Consider the following 12,611-nt stretch of genomic DNA (forward strand, 5'->3'; position numbering starts at 1 on the left):
AGCGTCCGCCTTGAGCCCGTCACACCCTTTGTTGCCACTGAGGCAGAAACAGCAGAAGACGGTGCCCAGCGAGGACGCGCCCGGTACGAGCGCCACGCCCTCGGCCCCCCCGCTCGGGTCCCCGCGGTCGTTTCAACAGCAGACTCTGTCATCCTGACGTAGTGATTTAGTTAAGACTGTGACAGGGCGTTTTTCAGTTTGTATTCACGTGCCTTCGAATTTATAGTGGAAACATCATTAAAACCTAGTAAATTACATGGCGCTGACAGAAAGTTGCTGGGCTGTACTTGAGTAAGAACTTACGTGTATTGACGTTTACTTAAAATTCTGATGATTTTATTTCACGCTTTGGACCGATCACGATTGAATTATGCATTGTTTACTGTTGACACTTTGAAAGTTGTGTCGCTGTGGTGATCTTTCCTTGAGCAGTTTGGTGTAAGTTATGACGCGTTTCCTTGAGAAACGGTTATTGTGCTGAAAGTTTCCAGCGACATGAAGTGGGTTCCCTAACGCGGAACACGCTTGCCTCTTCCCCCGACTGCAGGTCAGCGGCACCGCTCCAATTCTTTGACCCGAGTGGACGGTCAGCCACGGGGAGCAGCAGTAGCGTGGCCGGAAAAAAGGAACAGGTGAGCCGTCTGCACTCCAAATAAGTTTCAGTTCGAAACGTTCTTCAGGCTCACAGCAGTGCTCCCGCTGTGGCCCGGGCCCCCGGGGCTCACTGAGCCCCTTCCAGGGAGTCCAGGGCTGTTTCTGCGTCCCGTGCCCCTCTCCCGAGCAGAAGGCATCGCGACGTTGGGGGTCGCAGCAGCTCGAATGAGAAGCAGAGGTGGGAGCCCAGCCGGGTATGGGAGGGGACACTCGCGGAAGTGCCGCCGCCCTCGTCTTAGGAAGTAGATCGTTCTTCGCATAATAGGTTTTTAATCAGTGTTTTTTTAAAAGTGTCTTAGCTTTAATTTCTGGTGTGACAAATATCGATTAACACTGTGTAAGTAAAAGCTCTTCGGGGTCCTCAGTCAGTTTTAAGGCTGTAAGTGGGTCCCGGGAGCACAGCGTTTGAGACTCGCCGCTGGTTCCCTCCCCCCCGGGGGCTCACCAGACCCCGCGTAGCTCACACCCGCACTCCCTTTCCATGAACGGTGCTGCCGCTTCGCTGCTGGAGCCGCCCGTCGTGTAGACGGCGGCGCGTCCAACGGCCTCTTTCCCCACGTTGCAGGCCTGCGTCCCAGCCGGCGCCCTTTGCCCTGCATCATGCTGCGAGCTGTGACGCGGACCCCGGCTCTGGCGACAGCATCAGCCTGGCCCGCTCCATCAGCAAGGATAGTCTGGCCTCCAACGTCGTTAGTCTGACCCCGCAGAACCAGCCACACCCCACGGCCCCGAAGACCAACGGGAAAAGCCTCCTGAACAACGTCGACATCGAGGACGAGGACGAAGAGCTCGTGGCCATCATTAGAACGGACGGGGCTCCGCACGGCGGTGACCAGGGCCTGATGGCAGGTGCCAGGTCTCCCCAGAGACCGGCGGACACCTCAGGAAGTAAGCCCGACAGTTTCTTCTTAGAGCCATTGATGCCGGCCGTGCTGCGGCCAGCCAAAGAGAAGCAGGCAGTCACCAAGGAGGACGAGTGCGGAGAGGGGCGGCCAAGGGGCGGCCCGTCCAGGAGGCCCGGCGAGGGCCACCCACCTCTGGGGCGGAGGAAGGCGCCCGGCAGCCACGTCAGTCGTGACCTGACTAGGACTTTCACCCCGATCTCCTGCTCGGAACTGCCCGCGGGCTCGGCCCCTGCACCTGCTGAGGTGGGGGAGGCACGTGGCGGGCCGCTGGCTGGCGGCAGGTCTGAGCCGTTGACTCAGGGACAGCCTGCCGACGGCTTCTTTCTCCACATGGCCAGAGCCGACGAGGACACGGAGGGCCGGCTCTACATTAGCTGCGCAAGAAGCCCGCTCGCTCGCGACCCGGAGCCGTGGGCTGTCCTGAGGCAAGACTCCGACTCGGACGTCGCGGACCTCGAGGACGCCGAGCACGGTTTTTTCGGCGACGACCACCCCGTGCTCGTCGCCAGGTACGTCGGCGAGGAGGAGTCGGCAAAACTGCAGGAGGACATGCAGGTGAAGGAGCACGAGGACAAGGACGCCGCCAGCGGCCGCTCCAGCCCTTGCCTGAGCACCGTCTCTCAGCTCAGCAGCGCGTCCGTGGCCAGCGGGAGCGTGAAGATGACCAGCTTCGCGGAAAGGAAGTTCCAGCGGCTCAACAGCTACGAGGCCAAGTCCAGCACGAGCAGCTCTCAGAAGACCACGCCCGATGCCTCGGAGAGCTCCCCGGCCCCCCTGACCACGTGGAAGCAGCGGAGGGAGCAGAGCCCCGGCAGGCAGAGCCGAGACCACGCCAGTCTCCTGGCGTCCGAGCTGGTGCAGCTCCACATGCAGCTGGAGGAGAAGCGGCGGGCCATCGAGGCGCAGAAGAAGAAGATGGAGGCCTTGTCCGCCCGGCAGCGGCTCAAGCTGGGGAAGGCCGCGTTCCTGCACGTGGTCAAGAAGGGCAAGGCCGAGGTGGCGCCCCAGCCGCTGAAGCCGGAGCCCGCGGCGCAGGAGTGCGCTCAGCACAACGGTGAGGACGTCGGTGGCGGCGTGTTCAAGACGGAGGAGTTTCTGCTTGAGGAGGGGCGAGAAGGCCTCCGCGAGTCTCCAGACGCGGACAGAGGGAGCCCGGCCCTCCTTCCGCCTCACAAGCCGAAGGGGCCGGCCGCCCTGCACGAGCTGGCGGAGAACCGCACGCTCTCTGCCGCGCTCCTGGGGGACGCCGGTGAGGTGGCCGACCTGGGCGAGTGCGACCTGTCCATCGAGAAGCTTAACGAGACCATCAGCACGCTGCAGCAGGCCATCCTGAAGATTTCTCAGCAGCAGGAGCAGCTGCTCATGAAGTCCCCCCCGGTGCCAGCGCCCGCTTCCAAAAGCAGCTCCCAGGACCACAGGGTCAAGGCGTCCATCCACTTTGTCGAGCCGCTCTCTCCGACTGGAATGACGGGTCACCGCAAAGCCCCCCGCCTCGGTCAGGGCCGGAATTCGCGCCCGGGGAGACCCGCCGAGCTGAAGGTTGTGAAGGACAGGCCACAGGGAGCCTCTCGCAGCAAGACCCCAACCCCCAGCGTGGAGGCCCTCCCGCACTTGCGGCCTGCCCCGCCTCGGACGCCGTCCGACCCGGCCTGGGACGGTGTGGCCGACCCCGGGAGTGACACCGACGAGAAGAGCTTCCTGGACAGTTACCGGCTGCATGACGAAAGCAACCAGCGAGCGTTTGTCCTGCCCTCCCCCAAAGACGCGAACATCCTGTCAGAGCAGATGAGCCTCAAAGAGGCTCTGGAGAGCGGCAGGAAGGAGGCGGGGCTCGGCTCCCCAGCGGTCTCAGGACAGGAGAATGTCCCCGTGGACGGGCCCCCGAGGAGCAAAGCCAGCCTCATCGAGGTGGACCTGTCGGACCTGAAGGCCCCCGACGAGGACGGGCAGACAGAGGGCCCCGAGAGCTCGGCGGATCTCGGCAGCGAGGGCGATCAGAAGCTGGGGGTCGGCTTCTTCTTCAAGGTAAAGCGCTGGTGGTGGTGTGCCCCACGGTGGCCGGGTGTCACCACTCTACCCCAGTCATGAGGGCGTGACCAGGGACACGATTCAGAGCAGGGCCCGGGGACACTTCGGGGGCTCTGCCCAGGGCAGCACAGGCAGCACCTGCTGGCGAGCGTGGCCCCCCAACGCTAACGTCATGTGATTTCTGTGGGTCCTGAATATTATTTTTTTTTTGTTGGTTTTCCGATTATTTTGTAAAAACGGTTTTAGTTCACAGGCTCCCCAAAACAGGTGTTGGATTGGATTCGGCCTTTGGACCAAAGGTTGCTGAATCTGTTGCAGAAACTGTACAAAACATTTTTGTTTCCATTTGTGACTTACTTGTTATTTTTCTTAAGGAAAAGAGAAAAATTAGTTGTGAGAACTCCTTTTCTGTTTTAAGTGTTTCCTCCTGGCAGTATGAAGGTGGGCGACGTACTACAGAATCATCACGTTTATCTTAGCAAAAGATGCTTTATTTGGTGCTTGTGCTTTTAAAATGTGAACAGGCGAGTGATCCATCAGGTGCTAGCTCGTGTCATGGAAATGCGTGTAGCTTTTGAGGTGAGCTGGGTGCAGTGCGGGCTTTGGGACGTCGACAGGCTTTTCGAAGGGCGCAGTGTCTTTTCTGTGAGTTTTTCAGCGTCATGAGATCTGCTCACTCGTCAGCTGGAAGGCAGCGAGACGTCCTTGGACTGCGCTCCGGCCGTGTCCCCGTCTGCGTGAGGGACTGCTGCCAGGGCGAGGCTGGCGCGTGGGCACGGTGCGAGGGTCGCGTCCCGTAACGTCCACGGTATCTGTTTTGCAGGATGAACAGAAGGCGGAAGACGAGCTCGCCAAGAAGCGGGCGGCCTTCCTCCTGAAGCAGCAGCGGAAGGCGGAGGAGGCCCGGATGCGGAAGCAGCAGCTGGAGGCGGAAGTGGAGCTCCGCAGAGACGAGGCCCGGTAAGCGGTGGGGGCGGCGGGGCCGTGGGCAGCGCTGGCGTCGCCCGCGTCAGGGCCCTGTCTGTCGCGGCCCTTCGTCCTGCTCGGTCTTAACGCTTCCCGGGTGTCCGCTCCCTGAATTTCCACCCCAACCCCGAGAGCTGGTTGCGTTTTGTCGACTGGAAGATGCTGTCAACCCAGTGTCATGTCACCAAAAAGGCTTTATTTGGAAAAAAGAAAGCGTCGCAGTGCAGTGCATGCGGACGTGGCAAGCCGCGTGCACGCTTGGGCCAGGATGGAGGGGCGTTTGTGGAAGGGAAGGGGAAGTCGAGGGAGGGACGCCGGGTCTCTGTCGTGCACGTGGAGTTCTTTCCGCTGGGTCTCCCGGTCACGATCACGCAGCGCGTGGGCACTTCCGTAAGCCCCGGCTCCCCCCCCAGCCCCTCCCGACTGGCGGCGTTTGCTTAGAGTCTCCGTCACCTTTGCCCCGTTTATCCCGTTGTCACGCAACGTGGGAAGCGTGCCTCCTGGCTGGGTTCCGACACGGGGCAGGGGACGCGGGCCCTCCGGCCCCGGCCCAGCGCGCCCCTCTGACCGGGCTGTCGCGGCGTGCTCTCAGCCGCAGAGCCGAGGAGGACCGGGTGCGGAAGGAGGAGGAGCGGGCCAGGCGCGAGCTCATCAAGCAGGAGTACTTGCGCAGGAAGCAGCGGCAGGTCCTGGAGGAGCAGGGCCTGGGGGGCCCGAAAGCGAAGCCCCGGAAGCCGCGGCCCAAGTCCGTCCACCGGGAGGAGCCGCAGAGTGACTCGGGAACCAAGTGCTCCTCGACGCGTAAGCCGGCTCGGTGGTGCGGGTGGTGGCCCTGGTCCCCCTCGCTCAGGGAGACGCTGTGACGTGGAGATGGGTGGGCGGCTTCTGGGTTCTGGGCCTTTCTGCTGCCCAAACACGGTGAGGACGAGCCCGTGGCTCACGGGAGTGCTGCTTGTCTCCGGCAGCGGATAATCTGAGCCGGGCCCAGTCAGCCTCCAGCCTGTCCTTGGCCTCCGCAGCGACGACCGAGCCCGAGAGCGTTCATTCGGGGGGCGCGCCTTCCCAGCGGTAAGGGGTCTGTTGGGGAGGTGGTGCTGGCCCTTGCGGTTGGCGGGCTTCACACGTCCGCACCGGTTGAAGTTGGTTCATGGGGATGCCCGGATGCCTGGGTCACCCTCCGCTTTGTCACTCCCCCCCAGCCCTCCCCCAGCGCGCGCATTTGCCTTTTACTCCGAAGTCGAGGATGTTGTGCCCTTTGTCCCTAAATGCCTGTGTGTACGCTTCCTGTGGATGAGGACACAGCCACAGTCGTCAGGCAGCACCGTCACCACATCCACAGTCCGCGCTCTGTTGTCACCAGTTGTCCGATGGTGTCCTTGAGGCCCGGTTCCTCAGTCGAGGGTCCTGGTCGGCCCCGCGTGGCACCAAACGATCGTGTCCAGTCCTCGGCCCTCCTGTCTTCTTGGCCTTGATGCCGGCCAGTTGTCTGTCTGCTCCTTGTTTGGTCCCCCGCGTGCAGGTTCGGGCCGTTCGTCCGGGGGGCGGCAGCCTGGGGAAGGGTGCGCTTTGCCCAGTGTGGCCTGTCAGGCGTGCCGCATTTGCTGCCGTGTTGAGGTGGGCTTTCTTTGCTGGGACCTTTTCGGTGCCACTGGACTTTGGCTCACGGCCTCAGTCACCCTGCCGATCTGCCTCGCTTGTCCCACGTTTGCTGGTGGCCGCTTTTGGCAGCACAGAAACCTGTCCTTCATTATGTACATGCATCCTGGGGCCTCAGCCACAGTGTCCTGCCTCTTCACGTGTCTGGTGGCTTCCCTGTCACCTGGGCTTCGTGGGGGACACCTCTCAGGGACTCTGGATCCTGGCCGGGTTTTGTCTGGCGGTCAGGAGCCTGAGCGGGGCCCCAGGCCCCCCCGCCCCACCTTCCCGCTCACTTGAGCAGCTGTGTCCGCCGCGACGCCGACTGTGCTCAGTGCACGTGGTGCTACAGAGACGCTGCTCGGGCCTGCCGGGGATCGGGCCGTCTTGGAGACTTTTTCGGGGTTTTGGACTCAGCCTGCTGTGGCCCTTCCCTCCTTCCCAGGGTCCTGTCCCTCGTTTGGCAGCAGCACAGATGGCCCAGATGTGACCCATCAGCTCCCCCAGCCAGCTCCCTCGGCGCGGAGCCCTGGGCAGACTGCACGGGGGGCACCTCTTCTGGCGGAGGTGGGCTCCCCCGGGCTAATAGGGTCGCGGGAGTCGACCGACGCACTCGTCCACCGTCGGGGCATCTCCTGCCGCTGCCAATGGTCCTTACTGCACTAGGGTGCAGGCCGGCCCGGCTCAGGGTGGCCTGGCACAAGCCAGTGGCCGGTCGTGGGTGAGGGGCCTGTGCCGTGACCATCCCGTGCGCCCTTTGTCCCTGTCGTCAGCAGAGTCGAGTCCCTAGAAGCCTTGCCCACGCTGAGCCGCAACCCCAGCCGGAGCACAGACAGAGACTGGGAGACGGCGTCCGCAGCCTCCTCCCTTGCCTCGGTGGCCGAGTACACAGGTGACAGCCGCGCTCTCCGTGGAGGTCACGGGAGGCCACGGGCGTACGTCCTGGTCTCCGTGGGGTGGGCGCCTCGGCGCTTTGGAACCTTAGACTTTAAGTTTTTAATTCCTGGTCTCGTTTTGTTTTACTTATGTCAAAGAAACTGACATTAGGAAGGGAATAAGTTATTAATGACTTTTCCTTAGCTAATTTAAAACATAACTCAGAATTCTTTCAAATAGGTTTGATGTGGCTCTTCTCATTTTCAAAAAATCATAAACGTTTTTAATTCAGCCTCCCTGTTGCTTGGTTGGCAGAAATGTTTGGGTTTTGTGCGTGTGTGTGTCTGTGTGCCTTAGAATACTAATTTTGCAAATTTTGGCCTGCTTTTCATAGGTCCCAAGCTCTTTAAGGAGCCCAGTAGTAAATCCAACAAGCCAATTATTCACAATGCTATATCCCATTGCTGTCTGGCCGGAAAAGTGAATGAGCCTCACAAGAATTCAATATTAGAGGCAAGTATCAAATTTTACCACCAAGTTCAGATGTAGAACAAAAAGTATTTACATGTTAGTGTTTTTTCTGGGGGAAAAAAATCTAATCACTTAGGCTCGAGGCCCAGCGCCTTCTGTTAATTTTCCCGCGTGTAAGAGCGTGTGCTCCCGCCTCCCGGGTGCTCACGGCGGTCCTGGGGCTGTGGAGGGCAGAAGTTGGACGGCACGGGGGGGCTCGCCCTGGGATGGGGCTGGCAGCCCGGGGATGGGCCTGGCAGCCCGGGGATGGGCCTGGCAGCCCGGGGCAGGCCCTCTGTGCGAAGCCACCTTGGTCCAGGGCAGGGTGGGGAGTGGAAAATGGGTGACCTTTTTTCAAAGTGGAGGCAACTAGTCACCTTAGTGTGGCGGTCGAGGGCGGTGTGATTGCCGAGGACACGGGAGGCAGAGAGGACGGGAGATGACGGGCCCGGCCTCTTCGTCCACTTTTGCGATGGGGTGGCACCCGCTGTGTGGACAGCTGTGTGGACGGGCCCCTTTTGCTTAGCCGGTCTCCGTTGAGGAGCATTCGGGTTATCCCCACTTTGTGGCTGCTGTGAGTGGTGCTGCCGTGGACGGCCGCGCACGGGTGTTGCGTGAGCGCCCGAGGGGACCCTGCTGTGTCGCGTGGGGACTCCGTTTTCAGCAGCAGGGCCGCCGTCCACTCCACACCACCACCGCCGTTGCTGGGCCTGCGTGGGGGGAGCTGTCTTGGTGGGTGGGGGGTCTCTCATCGTGGTCCTGGTTTGCATTTCCCCGATGGCTAATGATGTCGGCATCTTTTCGTGGGATGCTCCATTCATTTCTTGAAGGCTTTTTTCCCTTGCGCACCTGGGCTCTGAGGTAAACCCCGGTAGCAGCGGGTGCTCTGCGGAGTGGGCGGTGGTTGGTGTGTGGTGAGCTCCCTGCGGCGAGTTGGGGCGCTGTCCGTGGCGCGGCTGCCGGAGCCGCTCCGAGGCCCACCGTCTCTCCCCTCACGCCCTCGGTGCAGGAGCTGGAGAAATGTGACGCCAACCACTACATCATCCTGTTCCGGGACGCCGGCTGCCAGTTCAGGGCACTCTACTGCTACTACCCCGACACCGAGGAGATCTGCAAGCTCACGGGCACGGGGCCAAAGAGCGTCACCAAGAAGATGATCGACAGACTGTACAAGTACAGCTCGGACCGGAAGCAGTTTAACCTGATCCCAGCCAAAACCATGTCCGTCAGCGTGGACGCGCTCACGATTCATAACCACCTGTGGCAGCCCAGGCGGCCCGCAGTGCCAAAGAAGACCCAGACTCGCAAGTGACACGGGCGCCAGCCGGGGCGAGGAGGCGCCGACGGGTCGGTACTTATTTTTATCCGTTGGGTACAAAGCGTGCAGAATCACAGACCTTTTTCAGACAGGCTTCTTGTCGACAGAAGAAAACCCTCCCTTAGCTCCCAGCACACAGAGGATGCCGGACGCCGTGCCCAGGGGCTCACGGCTCGCTGGTCACCGCTGGCCACGAGCTTCCGGGCGAGGGATGTGTGTGGCAGGGCTCCTTTTACTTGAAGTTCTTCAGTATAAATTAAAAGCGATTTACTCTACTTTCTGCCCTCTGGCCTCACCCCCTTTGCACATGACCCGACCCCCTCACGTGGGCAGCTGTGGCCGCGTGAGGGTCCAGGACTGTGACGGGCTCCTCTGGTCAGCGTGTTTGAATGTCTTCAGGAAAGGAATTCGTAGGGGGGAATCTTTTTCATTTGGGAAATTGTATGATATTTATTGATTGTGTCTACTGCCAACGTTTATATCCAATTCTGAGATTTCTGAAAACAATTCTTGTTCTTTGCTGCTCAGAAAACGTTTACTGAAAATACCAGTTCACTAAAAGCACTGATATCTGCAAAGTCTGTCTCTGCTAAAATAACGTTTACAACACGGAGATGGTTCCTTCTGACACAGTCGTGACGCTGAGCAGCGCAGCTGGCCGGCGATGGGCGAGGCGAGCAGGTAGTGGCCATCGCTCGTTAGGTTTGGGTAGCGAGTATTCTGACGATTTGTTCACTTTAATAAAGGCAGATTTTGGTAAAGTAGAATATTTTTCACTCCGAGCATGTTTCCCTTTTGGTGATGCACTTGAGCTGACCGTCCTGACGTGTTTCGTGTCTCGGTTCGTGTTGGTGGAGCAGCGCGCCCCGGGGACACGGTGCGCAGGCCGTGCCAGGCCTTCGTTTCGCCGCCAGCTTCGAGTGGTCCCCGTGGCCACTGCCATTTCTCCGGCAAGCGGGATGGCTCCGGGCTCTGCTGAGCCTTGCGGTCTGGATGCTTCTCCAGAGCAGACAGTCCCTTGGAGTTGGGGCGGTCCAGCCACCTGGGCGCATGGCGCGACCCCTTCCCCGGCCCGCGAGGGACACCGCGGCTCTGCCGACACCTCCGTGACAGCCAGCCGCTCGGACTGCTGGAAGATTCTGGAGTCACTCACGTTCGTTTTGCACATGTTTTTTTGGGAGTGTTACTTGAATCTCTTGACCTGCAGAAGAAACGAAAGATGGGTAGAGGAGAAGTCAGACAAGTGCCCCTGTCCCGTAATCTTAGCTGGGCGCAGAGGAGCAGACACGGTACGGAACGCCGGAGGGCTCCGCGTCCTCCGGAGCCGGCCTGCGGCAGCAGCGTGCACGGCGCGCTGGGTGACGCGCCGAGCGGCGCCGTCCGGTGAACTCCGCTGTGGCCGTGCTTTCCACGTGCGCGCTGTTTCTCACTGTGTGTTTGATATTCTATGATATTTATTTTAAGAAAGCACTAAACTGTAATAAAGTAATTAACTAATTTGCTTTTTACGAAGCACGTGTGTGTGAGGTGGTCGTGGCTCATTTTGTTGGTCAGTGTCCCCAGCTGCTTGCTTTAGAGGAGCGTCACGTCTTTTTTAGTTCACTGATAGCCCTTTTATTAGAAAATCACTTCGCTGTCTCCTGGAGCAATGCGGCTTTCCCCTCGTTTGCCTTGTGGAGTCAAAATGGGCGACAGCGCCTCTCACATCCGTGACATAGTCCTGTGGAAATGAGCGTGATCTCAGGATTTTCTGTGAAGACTTCGGGGCCCCTCGGGCGTAGAGCTGGAGAACTACGTTCCACCAAACTCCTGGGTTTTCTTGATGTAATTAGTCGACGTGTGACACGTCCCCAAAGCCGCTTGTCAGCATGTGACAGTTTTCGGTGTCACGCCAGCAGGCACTGACGCGGCAGCCGCCACGTCTGACGTCCCAGGTCTCTCGGCCGGTGCTTGCTGGAGTGGCCGACAGACGCGTCCCCGAGTCCTCTGGGGGCTCGTCGGCCAAGCCACCCTTGTGTTTGTGGGAAAAGCCTGGACACAGGATTTGCTGTGTGGTGGGGAGTTGGGCCCTTGCTGCCGTGGCCGTGGCCGTGGCCGTGGCCGTGGCGGCGTTTCCCAGTCCGGGCAGTCGCTGTGGCACTCCGTGAGAGCTTTGCGACGCGTCCGCTCCTCGTGACCGCTGACCGTAATGCGATTTATCTCCACGCTGGCAGAAACCAGCCGAGCCCCATCCGGCTTCACCGAGGTGAGTGTGCAGACTTCATACCACAGCGAGGCTGTGCATCCCTCACTGTCTCTCCGACTGTCCCCCGAGACAGCTGCTCCTGTCCGGCCACACAGGATTTAACTTTGGGAAGAAAGCGTCAACCGAGTGGTGAAGTCGACACGCGTCCTCGGGTCTGACAGAATTCTGGGAGCCCGAGAGGGTTGGTGGCCAAGGTAAATGAAACGAGTGAGCCCCTCTTACAAGTGCGAGTGCAGACACGATCTCACGCCCACGCGCACGCGAAACGGGGGTGTGTGCACGCAGGCCGAAGGTGGCTGCCCTCACGTGCGTCCCGTCTCGCTGTAGAGCAGTGTAAGCAGGACTTAAGGCTCAGGCAAAGTTGAAAAGTAGAATAATTCTGAAATTTCTTCAAAGTTAGACTTTTATTTCTTGAAACTAGTTATTTGGGGAGAAGATACCTGAAAATTTTCCACGACACTGAGCTTGGATAGCCTTTTATAATTGACACCGATCTATTCTGTGAGGTGGGCTTTGGCTTTGAGCGGTGGGAGGGGTCCTTTAGCAGCCCCCTCAGGCACACTTCCCAGCCAGCTGGCCGTGTGCCGGCGTCGCTGTCCTGGCTTGTGTCCCAGGCCAGGCCTGTGCTCGGGGGCGTCTGGGGAGCCCCACGGTGCACGGAGCCCTCGGGGCCCCTGGACGGCGTGTGTGGCCTGTCCGCACTCTCACGCATTCCACTCACAGTGGTCGCCGTTTGGAGGCCCAGCTGTGACACCGTTGGACGTCTCAGGGTGGAACTTGCCCTGGCAAGAACCTTGGGCTCCTGGCCCCACCTCCCCGTCTTTCTCCCCTTAAAGCCAGGTTCCCATGACGATGGCGTCCAGGCCAGGGGTAGCACGAAGGTCAGAAGCTGACACGTGGGGCCCTGGAGTCAGGTGTCGGGCCCGCCGTTTCATCTGGCGATGGACGCCTCGAATTGGAGACTGAGAAGCCTTCCCGGGCAGAGCCTGCCTTTCCGCAGGTCCTTGCACGGTGGCCTCGGCCCGTACACAGCCAGCCTTCGCTGGGTAGAGGCCGTGGCCTGGGCACGGCCGTCCAGTGATGGGGTTGCTGGAGCAATGACCGGAGGGGCTACCCACACTCCATCAAAGCACGCGGCCCCTGGGGCCTCGGCTCCTCTCCCAGCCCAGAGCAGAGCCAGCCTGGTGCCCTGAGGGCTCTTCTCCACCCGTGTCTGTGATGGCAGCGACATCGCTTCCTGACTGGAGACCCCTCCTGGAAAAACTCCCTGAGTTCCTGCTGCTGCTGCTTCCGGGAGGGACCCGAGTCCAGCCCCCCGGGGGGCCGACCGGGGAGAAACCGCCGGCCATGAGCAGGTGGGGCCTCGAGGCTGGTTCCTGATGGAGGCTGCCAGGAGGGACCTCCCCCCAGGGAGATGAAGGCACCCCCGAGTCTGGTTCATGCCCCCCAGTCCAGCGGGCCTCCTCGAGCCTAC

At 60.5% G+C, this 12,611-nt stretch overlaps 1 protein-coding gene across 1 annotated transcript in view; it reads left to right on the plus strand.

The window, feature by feature from the left end:
- The window catches only part of CAMSAP1 (calmodulin regulated spectrin associated protein 1), a 45,482-nt gene extending 35,093 nt beyond the window's left edge, over positions 1 to 10,389 (plus strand). The window contains exons 7-15 of the mRNA XM_011369992.2: positions 3 to 83; positions 548 to 632; positions 1,220 to 3,584; positions 4,411 to 4,547; positions 5,146 to 5,354; positions 5,519 to 5,621; positions 6,965 to 7,080; positions 7,459 to 7,577; positions 8,584 to 10,389. Of these exons, the coding sequence (XP_011368294.1) occupies positions 3 to 83; positions 548 to 632; positions 1,220 to 3,584; positions 4,411 to 4,547; positions 5,146 to 5,354; positions 5,519 to 5,621; positions 6,965 to 7,080; positions 7,459 to 7,577; positions 8,584 to 8,886 (3,518 nt within the window). The 3' untranslated portion in view covers positions 8,887 to 10,389. The remainder of the gene's footprint in view (positions 1 to 2; positions 84 to 547; positions 633 to 1,219; positions 3,585 to 4,410; positions 4,548 to 5,145; positions 5,355 to 5,518; positions 5,622 to 6,964; positions 7,081 to 7,458; positions 7,578 to 8,583) is intronic.
- The last annotated feature ends 2,222 nt before the right edge of the window (positions 10,390 to 12,611 follow it).

The sequence above is a fragment of the Pteropus vampyrus genome, unplaced genomic scaffold, assembly GCF_000151845.1.
Source record: "Pteropus vampyrus isolate Shadow unplaced genomic scaffold, Pvam_2.0 Scaffold157, whole genome shotgun sequence".
In the NCBI taxonomy this organism is placed as follows: Eukaryota; Metazoa; Chordata; class Mammalia; order Chiroptera; family Pteropodidae; genus Pteropus; species Pteropus vampyrus.